This window comes from Argopecten irradians, chromosome 12 (assembly GCF_041381155.1).
Source record: "Argopecten irradians isolate NY chromosome 12, Ai_NY, whole genome shotgun sequence".
Lineage (NCBI taxonomy): Eukaryota > Metazoa > Mollusca > Bivalvia > Pectinida > Pectinidae > Argopecten > Argopecten irradians.
This window is the reverse complement of record NC_091145.1, coordinates 7,533,824-7,552,682: the sequence shown is the minus strand read 5'-3', so window position 1 is coordinate 7,552,682 and position 18,859 is coordinate 7,533,824. Positions and strand designations below refer to the sequence as shown.

The 18,859-nt window shown below is 31.8% G+C and overlaps 1 protein-coding gene across 1 annotated transcript in view; it reads right to left on the bottom strand.

Moving 5' to 3' along the window:
- Positions 1–18,859, bottom strand: part of LOC138336069 (inositol 1,4,5-trisphosphate receptor-like) — a 125,749-nt gene that overhangs the window by 36,829 nt on the left and 70,061 nt on the right. The window contains exons 22-27 of the mRNA XM_069285354.1: positions 10,327–10,436; positions 5,999–6,107; positions 2,123–2,174; positions 1,458–1,623; positions 656–829; positions 75–131 (exon numbers count right to left, since the gene is read on the bottom strand). Of these exons, the coding sequence (XP_069141455.1) occupies positions 75–131; positions 656–829; positions 1,458–1,623; positions 2,123–2,174; positions 5,999–6,107; positions 10,327–10,436 (668 nt within the window). The remainder of the gene's footprint in view (positions 1–74; positions 132–655; positions 830–1,457; positions 1,624–2,122; positions 2,175–5,998; positions 6,108–10,326; positions 10,437–18,859) is intronic.

Below are 18,859 nucleotides of genomic sequence, written 5' to 3'. Positions count from 1 at the left end.
TCACATTACTCCTTAAATTTCTTTATTTCCATAAATATCAAAACCAAACTTAAGATAAATTTCAGAAGACTAACCCATATTGATGGCTGTGCTTTTGTTTTCTTCTTTCCCTCTTTTCCTTCCTTTTCCTCCTAGAATAAGACAAGTAAAGGGAAAAAATTATAGCCTTAAAATATCATATCACTCATATACACAATATGAATATATAATGAATTTCATACCTGATGATTCATACCTGATTATTTGAAATACATCATGTACCTTATGAATAGAAACATTTTGATATTATGATAAAAATTCTGCATGACCATCTGCCTATCATAATGTGACCAATACAGTCACTAAAAGCCTATTATTACTATATTTACCTAAATGATAATTAGGTTACCAAAGTATAAATGCATGACTATTTCATCAAGAGGACAAACAAAGTTAAAACAAATGTAACAGGAGAGGAGAAAATGTAGTGGCCTTGCAGACTGAGTCTTGAACCAGGAACCTCAGAACACTAGCCAGGTGCTCTACTGATTCAGCTACTTGGTCCCTGATCAGCTCAGTCCTGCTACACAGCTATCAACATGTATTAATATAAATAACAAATTAAAACAACAAATACAAAAGACATGTTATTAGGACCCATCTTTGCTGTCCTGACCTTGTCCCCTCCCCCAGACTCGCTGGATTTCTTCTTTGGTTTAGGTGTATCAGCTACAGACTTGGACTTGTAAACCCAGAGTTCCGACTTCTCTACCAGATTTCTCAGATCCTCCAGGTCCGTCTTAATCTGTTTGTAGTTCTCAACATCAGCAGTCGTCACAAGCAGCTGGACCTAAAATACACATATACTACTATTTCAGTCAAATGGAGGATACATCTGTTTTACTGATTCACCTTATAAGCAGTTAATCCCATGTTAGCAGACCAGTTTGTAAGACAATTTCAGACAGGTTTCAATACAAGCCCTGGTAATTCAAACAGGTAAAGACGTTTATCAACAGTCAATGTTTTAAATCGATCAAAAAGTATGGTCAACTATGTACATCAATTTCATTTATATCACTTTTTGAAGTTTAAGTAGTTAAAACACTGAAAGTATACCTTATAAAATTACCTTGTAAAAATAATGCACATTTGAAAATATTTCATTTACGTCATTCATCACTGATAAACAGACAGTTTTAATACAATAAATATAACGGAAAGGGAATACATTGTATATATCTGTTCGAGGAATAACAGTATTCGACAAATAGCAGTCTGAGACATAGCTATCATGGGTTTGTTTACATAAAATATATGAGGGTGTTGTACATGTATGGGCCATGTAATCGTTCGACAAATGGAAGGTATTCAAGGAATGGAGGTTCAAGTTAGAAGGGTTCAACGGTTTGAGACACCCTAGCTTCTGACAAGAACATTGAAACTGAAGCTGTAAAGAAAGGCACCAGAAAAGTTACCTGTTTGAAGGCCTGAAGAACTTCTTGTCTCTGACTGAAATGTCTAAATAGCAGCTGTAAGGCACCAGACACCAAGGTGGGATAATTGTGCATCACAAGGTTGAGTAGTACCCTCAGAAACATCTTGCCACCTTGACCATCCAAGTCCAACTCTGCTGTTGTTGAGCTATGGGAAGAACAAAGGATAATTAATACATCACGTATTATTAAAGCTGAGATTGAACACCATCATTCTTAAGCTCTTCCTGAGTATTTGTTTATTCCTTTGAATACTAGATTTTTTCTTTATTTTATTTAATGCAGAAATATATTGTGAAATATTTGAACAAATATGACCACCAATTTGGAATCAACCAGAATTATCTACAAGACAAACATACTCTCATCATCATATAACAAAGTAAGGGATGTGATAGAAGACAACAGGATGAGATGGGATGGGACAGAACAGATGTGGGCATCACTACTTGGTAGATGTACCAATAATTCATTTTTATTTATCAATTCATTGAAATCTTTATCAATTTATAAAATCCTATCCAATTCTAGATCTTTCTTAAGTTTAACTGTGTTAGAAATCTTCTCCACACCTTGTTGTAACAAGTTGAGAATTAAACTGTATCAGTCACAGGTTGAGAACTATTGTATCAGCTGAAATTTCTTACCTGCCTCCAAATATTTCCTCTGCCTGCTGGCCTATACTGTCTAGATCTAGGCCTGAAGATACAAAGATATACATCAATGTAGATATTTGTATTCTCAATGACAAAAAGCATACATTTGTATGGTATCATTAAATCAAAATGGTATTGGTAATACAAAATGGAGATAAAGACTCATTTCAACATCCTTCTTTGTCTTAATGTTTATCACTTAATTTGCTAAAAGAATTTAATTTTAAGATCATATTAAGGAACTTAAAATTCTAAATTCAATGCTTATCTTACAGCGTATGTAACATCTTCCTAATACCAAGAGAAAGATTTGAGATATATTAGTAGTCACTAGCAGTGATATAGACATAATGTTAGGCATGCATTGTAAAATATAATCTTCATTAATATGTGTATATAAAAAGCTGAGAAACTGCAATCAAAGACACTTACTCAAACATTTAATTTTTAACAACAGTAAAAACCAGCAGAGGAAGAAGAAAAGAAATTATTCAGTCACAACTAGGAAGTACTGTAATACGAAATTACTACTGAAATTAAAGTCTAAGGGTAAAATGAAGATTGTATACATAAATCTGAATTACTAAAAATAATTGCAAATAAAAGGCAAAACAGAATTCTTTGTGATACTATTACTATAAACTAGAAATTAACTCATTCATAAATGAAATCAGGATGAGATTGAACTCAACAAGACAATTACCTACTGGTAATTAAGACACAATGTAACTGACATGGGTAACACTGTAGGCCTGCCCTCCTTCAATCAATTCATATTACATAGCTCAATCAGGAGTAAATCTATTCTGTATTTGCATATTAGAGTTATATTTCCCTTTCAGGAAGGTTTTGATTTTAATCTAGTTGTCATTATTTTGTAAGCAAATTTCACCCCATGTTCTGTGTTACGCTCACAAAAGACACAACATCACAATTAATACAGTACTTATCCGCAAGGGCAGATAACTCTTTAATATTAATTTATGAAGAAGAAATATCTGTCATAAAAACAACACAACAATCTGCAGCTGTTTATTAGAGGACTTTTTTTTGTGATAATTGTTTGCATTAGTGAAAGTTGTGATAATACTGTGACGGGTATTCAACGTGACAGAGAATATATCTTGCAGATTTTAAAATATTATCCAAATAATGGCATCAAAAGTGAGAGATCTGGTTATAATAAAACAAAATTTGTGTAAAGTTGAAGCTGCAGTATGTGTTTACCAGGTGATAATTGTAAAAAGGAAGTGAGATAGGAATTCCAGTTACTGATGTATGTTAGATAAAGCAGGGAATTAATAGGGGGAAAATAAAGGGAATATTTACATTAAAATAAAATCTGCTTTTATATTTACTTTAATAGTCTTACATAATTCCACATTTCAATAGTAATTCATTACTTTTGTAATCTATAATATTAAGTTACTTCTTATTTTACATTTTTCCAATTTTACATGACGAAGTCATCATCACATTACATGGAATCACACACAGAAACACCATCAATATTTGCTTCTCATGATCACTAGCTGGCATTCACACGAATTTTTCAGAAAATATTATTGATTTGATTTCAAGCATTTTATAGTCATCGCATATATACTGTTTACCTGTCCTTTCACGATACGTCAAATTTTCATCAAATTCATTTTCTGTTACTGTAGAAAATTGAAAATTACTTTTGTTGGTGTATATTACTGTACTGCTGCTATTTAATGATGACAATACAATATTTATCATGACGGAGATTTATCATGAGTTTGCATACATGCCATACCTCCCGGCGTGAGACAAAACCTCCCGTATTTTAAAGCCTTTTATTGTCTCCCGGCAGGAGAGTCTAAATTCCCGATTTCTATAAACCCCTCCGTTTTATTTTCGTTGCCACATTTGTGTACATGCTAGGTTAATTTTAGCACGAGAGTAACAACTCCCTGACCCCCTGACCAACACCCAAGTGGCCCTAATTAGCAGCCTTGGGCTATTTCCACCTTGGCTTGTGGTGTCACTTTCACTCACGTCTGTGTATTACGTAAACCACAGGGCCTCGTTACTATTGATGATATATATAAGATAGGTCACGTCTATTTACATACATTACAATGTAATGTATGTAAATAGACGTGACCTATCTTATATATATCATCAATAGTAACGAGGCCCTGTGCGTAAACTGAAGTCAAGCAGCCGATCGGCCGCCTAGAAAACAATCAGCTGGCCTTTCAATAAATGTTATGACTACAGCTAGTGAGCATTACAACAAAACAAATACTGCTTACAACTGTGAATGATTTACTTACGTTTTTAATGTTAAATAGGCCTATCTGTATTTGATGGATGTCACAAACTTTGCAATCGTAATGGCCGCCATTTTGGGTAATTGTAATGGATGATCCGGATTTTATAGAATTTCCGGATTTCCTAATAACCACGTTTTTAAAAATGGAAAAAGTATTATTTTCTTAGAATTCCTGTGTGAATTTATTTTTAGAAAAAAATATATTAATAATAAAAAATTATCAGTAGTAACTGAATCTAAATAAATAAAATTAAAAAGAAATTTACTTTTTTTCTCTCTCAGATTAAATTACACATTTTGAATATTACTGTAACGATTCTGGTTTTTTTTTTAATTTAGTGCTTGTAAATTTAGAACTTAATCTAAGTTAATTATCCGTTATTGTGAAAGATTATTAAAAAGCCAAGTCTAATATTTCGAACAATACAACTGCTCCAGAACTGGGTGTATATAGGGATGTGACTACTTTTGCAAAACCACACATTCCTTTATTTCAGTTAAATTCAATATGAATTCAGAATTTCATCATAAAAAAGCAGATATTTAATTTATTCATATATGTCGCGCGTATACCTCCCTCTTTTGAGACCAAAATCCCTCTAAATGGTTATCAATCTCCCTCTCCACCCCTAGAAAAATATGGCATGTATGAGTTTGACAAAATTATATCATATTACTTAGCACTGCACCTAAGAAATTCATAAATATCAACAGAATATATTTTTTCCATGTAGATAACTGTGATGATTTCAGATATCATCTCTTTAGACCAATTAAACAAAGTGGTATTTTTTGTTTGCATACAAAATTACCAGTATTAGGGGTAGATACTGAGAAAATAAATTACAGAAAAAAAATAGCTAAACTATACATGTTATCTGTATTGAAAAGTAAGTAAGTAAGTAAAAAGAAGAGAATTGACTGGTAAAGCATTTTCACAATAGATCGAATGTCCAGGAACAACAAAGAAAAGAACAAGGGTAACATTTTATAACAAATCGTGGCTGGGGATAGGAAGAATACAGAGCAATTCTGAATGCATCAATACTTACTTAGAACAATCCAAAGACTTTATTTACAAGAGTTATTTACCATACCGGCAGTTATTTATGTAGGTGAAACATTTTTTATGACGTGAACATTGAATTTTGGCAGTGTTTTAATTACTGCAATCCAGATGCTGGAGTACATATATATATATATTTCTCAATGTTTTAATGATCAAATTTTCACAATCATAGCAATGTCCTGCAAAACTGAGAAAATATCATTCCTGCAAACACAACCAGCTATAATGTATATCATATTTTTTTTATAAGAGCGAAGATTAGGAATTTAAAACACCATCACACTAGATGACTAGTCTAATCTAACATGAAACCCCTCCTGACCTTCCAGTTTACCATAAATATGTCCTAAACAAATCTAACTGTGCACAAGATATGAGGGGATGTGGGGTACACACTACATGTACATTCGGGGTAAAGACTGACAACAATTACGGGATGCAAAAATAATAATTAAACTTAGTAGGGATACATGGTCATTCATATAAAACCACCCACTGAGTTCATCCTCATCGCTGGTGTTGATCCACGGCTGTTGTTCGATTTGACTTTTGAACATGGAGAGAATCCACGTTAAACGGTAGTCCAAACGTACATGCATTAAATACTGAAACAGATGAACAGGGTAGATAAAGGCCACACACGGATACAGACGTAGCATTTGTTACTACGTAGATTAATATAGTAGGCCTGTAGTGTTCAATAAGGCTAATACCGTAGGTTAATAGATCTACGTGCTAAGGTCAGGCAGCCATACCATATATAGTCTCATATACCCGGCATGCTGTTAATGCTGTTTGTGTAGCTGTATTAGAATCAAATAAATGCATTAAACTTTTGTAACATCTTTGTTGTCTCTCTCAGGAGCAATAACCGATATTTACAAAGTTATATAACTTGCCGATCATTGATGACATAATACAATACGTTTCTTATAAAAAAAATTTTATCATTTTTTATTTTCAAATTTTTTGGGAAAGGAAAAGATATTAATCCAAAATAGGAAAAGTCTTTGTTTTTGTTTCCAGATTCCCCTGGACGGAGACAACAACAGAAGCTGAAGCATAAATTGAACCTTACGTTCAGTGTATACTTTTAGTCTAGATAATCGGCTGCTGTATGTACAAGCAGCAGTACAGCTGAGTGGGCGGTGCACGGTGCCAGAGATCTACTAACTGCTATTACAGACCACCTGCTCCACCTATTAGGTTATCTAGTATTACACAAAATTTATAGAGATGTTATTCAGGATGTCTTTTCTCAAAGACAAAGCCATTTGGTTTTTTTTCATTTGATCAGACAAAGTCATTTCTTTTTTCATTTGAGTATAAATTTTTATAAGTTGCAAATGGCAGGATAATCTCTGGTTAAGTGAACTCCTCATGACATTGACTGGCTCTGTAATTAAAATTCAGAACATTCCGGTCAACTTACCATTCAAGTAATATATCCCTAATTGCTACCTGCATGGTAGGATATTTGACAACTATTCTGAGTCTTAAATGCCGACTCTTTGTGTTTGAAATCAAAAATTTAAAACTTATCTGTAGTCTGGCCAATTATTCTTAATCTTTCTCTGAAACAAAGGTATCAAAAGCTGAATCCAATCCAGCGTTTCCTTCAATCAAGAATTTTTTTTATAATTCTACTGGTGGAGCATGTGGTAATGAAATGTTAGTCATAACAACTACTTCTATAGGCAATGGTTAGTGTCTGTAAAGCCATAAGATTTTGGTCAGGTATTGATGTTAGAAATCCAAAGGTAAATTTACAGAAAATTCTTTTCCACACATCAACTGCACTGTTGCAAAACATATAACAGCAAGTATGAAAACTGTATCTGAAAGAAAAATAAACTGTTTAGTAAAGAGTCAGTTCCCATGCCGTTAAGTTCCATCAACCAGCAAGGCAGACCTTCTGAACCAGTCATCCTAAAGATAGTGATATCGCTAATTACCGTCCTCATCCCGTAATACATTGTTCTCGTCAAACTCTCCCTTGAAAATGGACAGAAGGCATGTGATACGATAATCCAGTCGCACATCAGTTATAAACTGGAAAGAAAGTACAACACAGATATTATATAAACTAGCATCAAAAGCTAACTCTATCAAATGTTCTTAGAGCCGACGTCATACTACAATTGCCGATTCTAATGAAATTACTAGGTTAATAACTGCACAAATTTATATTATTTTTAGCATGGGTAGTTTCTTAAAATGTTAAAAACAACAACAGTTGATTATTGAGGAAGACAATTTGTATAACATGTCAAATTCAGAAACCAAATATATTTTTTCTAAAGAGAGGACTTGAAGTTGTGTTGCTGCTAATTTCACTGTAACAATATGTAACTTAAACATTTGATATTCAAACATTGAAATATAACTTGATGATTTAGCTCCCCAAAAGCATATGTCAGCCTATAAGTGAGCCGAAATCTAGGAATCATACATTCCTGGTTTTGAATAAAGCGCCTTCAATCACCGCCATGTTCAGTGACTTCGGATTCCGAATCGTATCACGTGACTGACGTTCGACACGACCTGCACGTGGTGAGCCAGATAACTAGCGTAAGCGCACATGTGTTTGTTTACGTTTTCCTTCTGGCTTATATGAGCAAATCATGCTGGTATATGTCCACAGATAGAGTATTTGAAACATCCAATTTACACATTACCGTAAAATATTGTGTGGATCAAATATAGTAATGTGCGAGCATTATTTTCTTTGTAGATAGAGTCTGATGAGGTCGACCACATGTTTTGTTTATGAAAAATTGTTGATGTTTTCTCTTGATTTTTCACGTATACACGTTAAAAAGATCTTTTACTTTTATAATTAAAGATACTTCCAGTGCTGCAACTGTATAAAAAGTGGTAAAATTAGAAAGTTTAAAACTCAGGCAGACGGAGAAAAATATTTATAACACTTAAACAGTTTTCACTATGACAAAAAGAGCGAAAGTTATAGACCATACAACTTTAAGTACTTTTAACACAAATGCTGATGTCACATTTGCCAGAAAAGCAACATCCTAGTCTTATCTTCCTTGACTATCATCGAAGGTAAGAAAAAATTAAACCACGCAATAAAAGACAAATCCATTATAACAGTTCTATGAGTTAAGCAATGTGTAACTTTCAGTGCACATACAATTATTACAGTAACTGAACTGATCATTTCTGTATGAAGAAGGTGACATGTAGTTACTGATGAATCTTTCTAAAATTCTACAATGTTTGTAAGAAATTTACAAAATACAATTTCCATAAACTTTATCACAATAATTGTCTCTCTTCTTTTTTATTGCTATTATATTGTCTCAAGCTCAAAGTAACTCTGGATTTCAAAAAAAATAACAGGGGTTAATCTAGGTTTTTGGGGAAACTACCCTTTTTCAAAATAGGGAAAAAGTTTAGCGAAATATAGGAGAAATTGACTCCCCTGATTTGGTTCATAATAATATTTATTTTGACGAAAAAGAGCTGTAAAACAATTTATTTTATTTTTAGATTTAATTACACAAGGCATTTTAAGCTCAATTATTATAAGTTTGAAACATTTATAAAAAAAAAAGCTATAGGGGATATAGTGTTAAAAAAAACAGTCATTTTTTAGCTTGAAAGAGGGGAATTTTAGGCCAGAGGAGAATTCATTCCTTGAGGGGAACCTACCAATAAACGGTAGTAAATCAGAGCTAGATTGATCCCTGAATAAGCATCCGTTTAGTACTACATAAACCTGATACACAGTCTTACCTCAGGATAGGTATATAAAGGATGTATATTATACGACTGGTAGTTATTAATATAACCATGAGGGGTGCAGATATATTGTAATTAGTGATTAATTAATTAGTGCCAACACTTAACTAAAACATACACTGACAGTCAAAAGCAATTACGCAACATGAGATTAAAACTTTTTTTTTAAATTCTAATAGACAAATATAAGCATATCCTAACCTATTTAATACTAAAATCTCTACTGAGTACATTGTAGCTCAATGTTTAAACTATCACAAAGACTAAATCTACACACGAATCAATGGATCCACTGCTCACTGCATAAGTGATTTCATCTGAGATATTTTTGGTTGATCAGTACTGTGGCCTGAAAGTTGTCATGCTTTCATATGGGGCGAGGAACTAATCCTAACTGTGTAGATGAAATATGTTGTTGAATTTTCAAAGCAATCTATCCCTTTATAGAGCATTGTCTTGATAAAGCAATAGACTGCCTTAGAAATTTGACAATCTATTTTGTATACACGACTAAGATTACTTCCTTGTCCCATATTTGCTATTTCAAGTATATCATGTCCTACAGACATACGTTTGTAAGGATCCGGTGTTACCTGGAATATACTGTTGATATTACTAATATTTGACCAACATGATTTGATAGCTATACATAAATGTGAAAGACTCAGCTAAATCCATCAACAACTGTGACTTACATATCAGCCCTTGCCTCATTATTTGTTAAACTATACTAAATCTACCAGCTAGTACATCTAGAAACTACCATGTCCTCAATATCAGGAATAAACATCATTCGGCAATTTCAAAAATAAATTATAAAATTTGAAATATGCATCCATTTTCATACCTGTATAAAAGATCGTTTTTGTTTCCAAACTGAATTCAACACATAAATTTTCATATTATATTCGATGTTATTCAAACTTTTTTTTTTCCGAGGTTATAGTATTTTAAAATAAAATTACCAAAGTATGAATTAATAAAATCTAAGGACTATATTAATTTTCAATATTACCCTTGATAAAACTTGTCTCTGTTAAGTTTGTAGTAGAGACTTACCTTCAATATTTCGATGATTTTGAGTTTGGTGTCCATGACCAGAGTATCGGCTTCCATGGCATCACCATTAGTTCGTGTGGAGATCACGTTAGGGATGGCTTTGTCACCACCTACTTAAAAAAATAACATATCTCAGCAAACATCAGAACTTACTCAATACAATAACATAACTTAGCAAACATCAGTACCTACTCAATACAATAACATAACTTAGCAAACATCAGTACTTACTCAATACAATAACATAACTTAGCAAACATCAGTACTTACTCAATACAATAACATAACTTAGCAAACATCAGTACCTACTCAATACAATAACATAACTTAGCAAACATCAGTACCTACTCAATACAATAACATAACTTAGCAAACATCAGTACCTACTCAATACAATAACATAACTTAGCAAACATCAGTATCCTACTCAATACAATAACATAACTTAGCAAACATCATACCTACTCAATACAATAACATAACTTAGCAAACATCATACCTACTAACAATAGCAAACATAACCTACTCAATACAATAACATAACTTAGCAAACATCAGTACCTACTCAATACAATAACATAACTTAGCAAACATCAGTACTACTCAATACAATAACATAACTTAGCAAACATCATACTACTCAATACAATAACATAACTTAGCAAACATCAGTACCTACTCAATACAATAACATAACTTAGCAAACATCAGTACCTACTCAATACAATAACATAACTTAGCAAACATCAGTACTTACTCAATACAATAACATAACTTAGCAAACATCAGTACTTACTCAATACAATAACATAACTTAGCAAACATCACCACCTACTCAATACAATAACATAACTTAGCAAACATCAGTACCTACTCAATACAATAACATAACTTAGCAAACATCAGTACCTACTCAATACAATAACATAACTTAGCAAACATCAGTACCTACTCAATACAATAACATAACTTAGCAAACATCAGTACCTACTCAATACAATAACATAACTTAGCAAACATCAGTACCTACTCATATACAATAACATAACTTAGCAAACATCATACCTACTCAATACAATAACATAACTTAGCAAACATCAGTACCTACTCAATACAATAACATAACTTAGCAAACATCAGTACCTACTCAATACAATAACATAACTTAGCAAACATCATACCTACTCAATACAATAACATAACTTAGCAAACATCAGTACCTACTCAATACAATAACATAACTTAGCAAACATCAGTACCTACTCAATACAATAACAACATAACTTAGCAAACATCATACCTACTCAATACAATAACATAACTTAGCAAACATCAGTACCTACTCAATACAATAACATAACTTAGCAAACATCAGTACCTACTCAATACAATAACATAACTTAGCAAACATCAGTACCTACTCAATACAATAACATAACTACTTACAAACATCAACAGTACCTACTCAATACAATAACATAACTTAGCAAACATCAGTACCTACTCAATACAATAACATAACTTAGCAAACATCAGTACCTACTCAATACAATAACAAACTTAGCAACATCATACTACTCATACAATAACATAACTTAGCAAACATCAGTACCTACTCAATACAATAACATAACTTAGCAAACATCAGTACCTACTCAATACAATAACATAACTTAGCAAACATCAGTACCTACTCAATACAATAACATAACTTAGCAAACATCAGTACCTACTCAATACAATAACATAACTTAGCAAACATCAGTACCTACTCAATACAATAACATAACTTAGCAAACATCATACCTACTCAATACAATAACATAACTTAGCAAACATCAGTACCTACTCAATACAATAACATAACTTAGCAAACATCAGTACCTACTCAATACAATAACATAACTTAGCAAACATCAGTACCTACTCAATACAATAACATAACTTAGCAAACATCAGTACCTACTCAATACAATAACATAACTTAGCAAACATCAGTACCTACTCAATACAATAACATAACTTAGCAAACATCAGTACCTACTCAATACAATAACATAACTTAGCAAACATCAGTACCTACTCAATACAATAACATAACTTAGCAAACATCAGTACCTACTCAATACAATAACATAACTTAGCAAACATCATACCACTACTCAATACAATAACATAACTTAGCAAACATCAGTACCTACTCAATACAATAACATAACTTAGCAAACATCAGTACCTACTCAATACAATAACATAACTTAGCAAACATCAGTACCTACTCAATACAATAACATAACTTAGCAAACATCAGTACCTACTCAATACAATAACATAACTTAGCAAACATCAGTACTTACTCAATACAATAACATAACTTAGCAAACATCAGTACTTACTCAATACAATAACATAACTTAGCAAACATCAGTACCTACTCAATACAATAACATAACTTAGCAAACATCAGTACCTACTCAATACAATAACATAACTTAGCAAACATCAGTACCTACTCAATACAATAACATAACTTAGCAAACATCAGTACCTACTCAATACAATAACATAACTTAGCAAACATCAGTACTTACTCAATACAATAACATAACTTAGCAAACATCAGTACCTACTCAATACAATAACATAACTTAGCAAACATCAGTACTTACTCAATACAATAACATAACTTAGCAAACATCAGTACTTACTCAATACAATAACATAACTTAGCAAACATCAGTACCTACTCAATACAATAACATAACTTAGCAAACATCAGTACTTACTCAATACAATAACATAACTTAGCAAACATCAGTACCTACTCAATACAATAACATAACTTAGCAAACATCAGTACCTACTCAATACAATAACATAACTTAGCAAACATCAGTACCTACTCAATACAATAACATAACTTAGCAAACATCAGTACCTACTCAATACAATAACATAACTTAGCAAACATCAGTACCTACTCAATACAATAACATAACTTAGCAAACATCAGTACCTACTCAATACAATAACATAACTTAGCAAACATCATACTACTCAATACAATAACATAACTTAGCAAACATCAGTACCTACTCAATACAATAACATAACTTAGCAAACATCAGTACCTACTCAATACAATAACATAACTTAGCAAACATCAGTACCTACTCAATACAATAACATAACTTAGCAAACATCACCACCTACTCAATACAATAACATAACTTAGCAAACATCAGTACTTACTCAATACAATAACATAACTTAGCAAACATCAGTACCTACTCAATACAATAACATAACTTAGCAAACATCAGTACCTACTCAATACAATAACATAACTTAGCAAACATCAGTACCTACTCAATACAATAACATAACTTAGCAAACATCAGTACCTACTCAATACAATAACATAACTTAGCAAACATCAGTACCTACTCAATACAATAACATAACTTAGCAAACATCAGTACCTACTCAATACAATAACATAACTTAGCAAACATCAGTACTTACTCAATACAATAACATAACTTATCAAACATCAGTACCTACTCAATACAATAACATAACTTAGCAAACATCAGTACCTACTCAATACAATAACATAACTTAGCAAACATCAGTACCTACTCAATACAATAACATAACTTAGCAAACATCAGTACCTACTCAATACAATAACATAACTTAGCAAACATCACCACCTACTCAATACAATAACATAACTTAGCAAACATCAGTACCTACTCAATACAATAACATAACTTAGCAAACATCAGTACCTACTCAATACAATAACATAACTTAGCAAACATCAGTACCTACTCAATACAATAACATAACTTAGCAAACATCAGTACCTACTCAATACAATAACATAACTTAGCAAACATCAGTACCTACTCAATACAATAACATAACTTAGCAAACATCAGTACCTACTCAATACAATAACATAACTTAGCAAACATCAGTACCTACTCAATACAATAACATAACTTAGCAAACATCAGTACCTACTCAATACAATAACATAACTTAGCAAACATCAGTACCTACTCAATACAATAACATAACTTAGCAAACATCAGTACCTACTCAATACAATAACATAACTTAGCAAACATCACCACCTACTCAATACAATAACATAACTTAGCAAACATCAGTACCTACTCAATACAATAACATAACTTAGCAAACATCAGTACCTACTCAATACAATAACATAACTTAGCAAACATCAGTACCTACTCAATACAATAACATAACTTAGCAAACATCAGTACCTACTCAATACAATAACATAACTTAGCAAACATCAGTACCTACTCAATACAATAACATAACTTAGCAAACATCAGTACCTACTCAATACAATAACATAACTTAGCAAACATCAGTACCTACTCAATACAATAACATAACTTAGCAAACATCAGTACCTACTCAATACAATAACATAACTTAGCAAACATCAGTACCTACTCAATACAATAACATAACTTAGCAAACATCACCACCTACTCAATACAATAACATAACTTAGCAAACATCAGTACCTACTCAATACAATAACATAACTTAGCAAACATCAGTACCTACTCAATACAATAACATAACTTAGCAAACATCAGTACCTACTCAATACAATAACATAACTTAGCAAACATCAGTACCTACTCAATACAATAACATACTCAATACAATAACATAACTTAGCAAACATCAGTACCTACTCAATACAATAACATAACTTAGCAAACATCAACCTACTCAATACACAATAACATAACTTAGCAAACATCAGTACCTACTCAATACAATAACATAACTTAGCAAACATCAGTACCTACTCAATACAATAACATAACTTAGCAAACATCATCACCTACTCAATACAATAACATAACTTAGCAAACATCAGTACCTACTCAATACAATAACATAACTTAGCAAACATCAGTACCTACTCAATACAATAACATAACTTAGCAAACATCACCACCTACTCAATACAATAACATAACTTAGCAAACATCAGTACTTACTCAATACAATAACATAACTTAGCAAACATCAGTACCTACTCAATACAATAACATAACTTAGCAAACATCAGTACCTACTCAATACAATAACATAACTTAGCAAACATCAGTACCTACTCAATACAATAACATAACTTAGCAAACATCAGTACCTACTCAATACAATAACATAACTTATCAAACATCAGTACCTACTCAATACAATAACATAACTTAGCAAACATCAGTACTTACTCAATACAATAACATAACTTAGCAAACATCAGTACTTACTCAATACAATAACATAACTTAGCAAACAACAGTACCTACTCAATACAATAACATAACATAGCAAACATCAGTACCTACTCAATACAATAACATAACTTATCAAACATCAGTACCTACTCAATACAATAACATAACTTATCAAACATCAGTACCTACTCAATACAATAACATAACTTAACAAACATCAGTACCTACTCAATACAATAACATAACTTATCAAACATCAGTACCTACTCAATACAATAACATAACTTAGCAAACATCAGTACCTACTCAATACAATAACATAACTTAGCAAACATCAGTACCTACTCAATACAATAACATAACTTAGCAAACATCAGTACCTACTCAATACAATAACATAACTTAGCAAACATCAGTACCTACTCAATACAATAACATAACTTAGCAAACATCAGTACCTACTCAATACAATAACATAACTTAGCAAACATCAGTACCTACTCAATACAATAACATAACTTAGCAAACATCAGTACCTACTCAATACAATAACATAACTTAGCAAACATCAGTACCTACTCAATACAATAACATAACTTAGCAAACATCAGTACCTACTCAATACAATAACATAACTTAGCAAACATCAGTACCTACTCAATACAATAACATAACTTAGTAAACATCAGTACCTACTCAATACAATAACATAACTTAGCAAACATCAGTACCTACTCAATACAATAACATAACTTAGCAAACATCAGTACCTACTCAATACAATAACATAACTTAGCAAACATCAGTACCTACTCAATACAATAACATAACTTAGCAAACATCAGTACCTACTCAATACAATAACATAACTTAGCAAACATCAGTACCTACTCAATACAATAACATAACTTAGCAAACATCAGTACCTACTCAATACAATAACATAACTTAGCAAACATCAGTACCTACTCAATACAATAACATAACTTAGCAAACATCAGTACCTACTCAATACAATAACATAACTTAGCAAACATCAGTACCTACTCAATACAATAACATAACTTAGCAAACATCACCACCTACTCAATACAATAACATAACTTAGCAAACATCAGTACCTACTCAATACAATAACATAACTTAGCAAACATCAGTACCTACTCAATACAATAACATAACTTAGCAAACATCAGTACCTACTCAATACAATAACATAACTTAGCAAACATCATCACCTACTCAATACAATAACATAACTTAGCAAACATCAGTACCTACTCAATACAATAACATAACTTAGCAAACATCAGTACCTACTCAATACAATAACATAACTTAGCAAACATCAGTACCTACTCAATACAATAACATAACTTAGCAAACATCAGACCACTCATACATAACATACTCAATACAATAACATACATAACTTAGCAAACATCAGTACCTACTCAATACAATAACATAACTTAGCAAACATCAGTACCTACTCAATACAATAACATAACTTAGCAAACATCAGTACCTACTCAATACAATAACATAACTTAGCAAACATCAGTACCTACTCAATACAATAACATAACTTACAAACATCAGTACCTACTCAATACAATAACATAACTTAGCAAACATCACCACCTACTCAATACAATAACATAACTTAGCAAACATCAGTACCTACTCAATACAATAACATAACTTAGCAAACATCACCACCTACTCAATACAATAACATAACTTAGCAAACATCAGTACCTACTCAATACAATAACATAACTTAGCAAACATCAGTACCTACTCAATACAATAACATAACTTAGCAAACATCAGTACCTACTCAATACAATAACATAACTTAGCAAACATCACCACCTACTCAATACAATAACATAACTTAGCAAACATCAGTACCTACTCAATACAATAACATAACTTAGCAAACATCAGTACCTACTCAATACAATAACATAACTTAGCAAACATCAGTACCTACTCAATACAATAACATAACTTAGCAAACATCAGTACCTACTCAATACAATAACATAACTTAGCAAACATCAGTACCTACTCAATACAATAACATAACTTAGCAAACATCAGTACCTACTCAATACAATAACATAACTTAGCAAACATCAGTACCTACTCAATACAATAACATAACTTAGCAAACATCAGTACCTACTCAATACAATAACATAACTTAGCAAACATCAGTACCTACTCAATACAATAACATAACTTAGCAAACATCAGTACCTACTCAATACAATAACATAACTTAGCAAACATCAGTACCTACTCAATACAATAACATAACTTAGCAAACATCACCACCTACTCAATACAATAACATAACTTAGCAAACATCAGTACCTACTCAATACAATAACATAACTTAGCAAACATCACACCTACTCAATACAATAACATAACTTAGCAAACATCAGTACCTACTCAATACAATAACATAACTTAGCAAACATCAGTACCTACTCAATACAATAACATAACTTAGCAAACATCACCACCTACTCAATACAATAACATAACTTAGCAAACATCAGTACCTACTCAATACAATAACATAACTTAGCAAACATCAGTACCTACTCAATACAATAACATAACTTAGCAAACATCAGTACCTACTCAATACAATAACATAACTTAGCAAACATCACCACCTACTCAATACAATAACATAACTTAGCAAACATCAGTACCTACTCAATACAATAACATAACTTAGCAAACATCAGTACCTACTCAATACAATAACATAACTTAGCAAACATCACCACCTACTCAATACAATAACATAACTTAGCAAACATCAGTACCTACTCAATACAATAACATAACTTAGCAAACATCATACCTACTCAATACAATAACATAACTTAGCAAACATCACCACCTACTCAATACAATAACATAACTTAGCAAACATCAGTACCTACTCAATACAATAACATAACTTAGCAAACATCAGTACCTACTCAATACAATAACATAACTTAGCAAACATCAGTACCTACTCAATACAATAACATAACTTAGCAAACATCAGTACCTACTCAATACAATAACATAACTTAGCAAACATCAGTACCTACTCAATACAATAACATAACTTAGCAAACATCAGTACCTACTCAATACAATAACATAACTTAGCAAACATCACCACCTACTCAATACAATAACATAACTTAGCA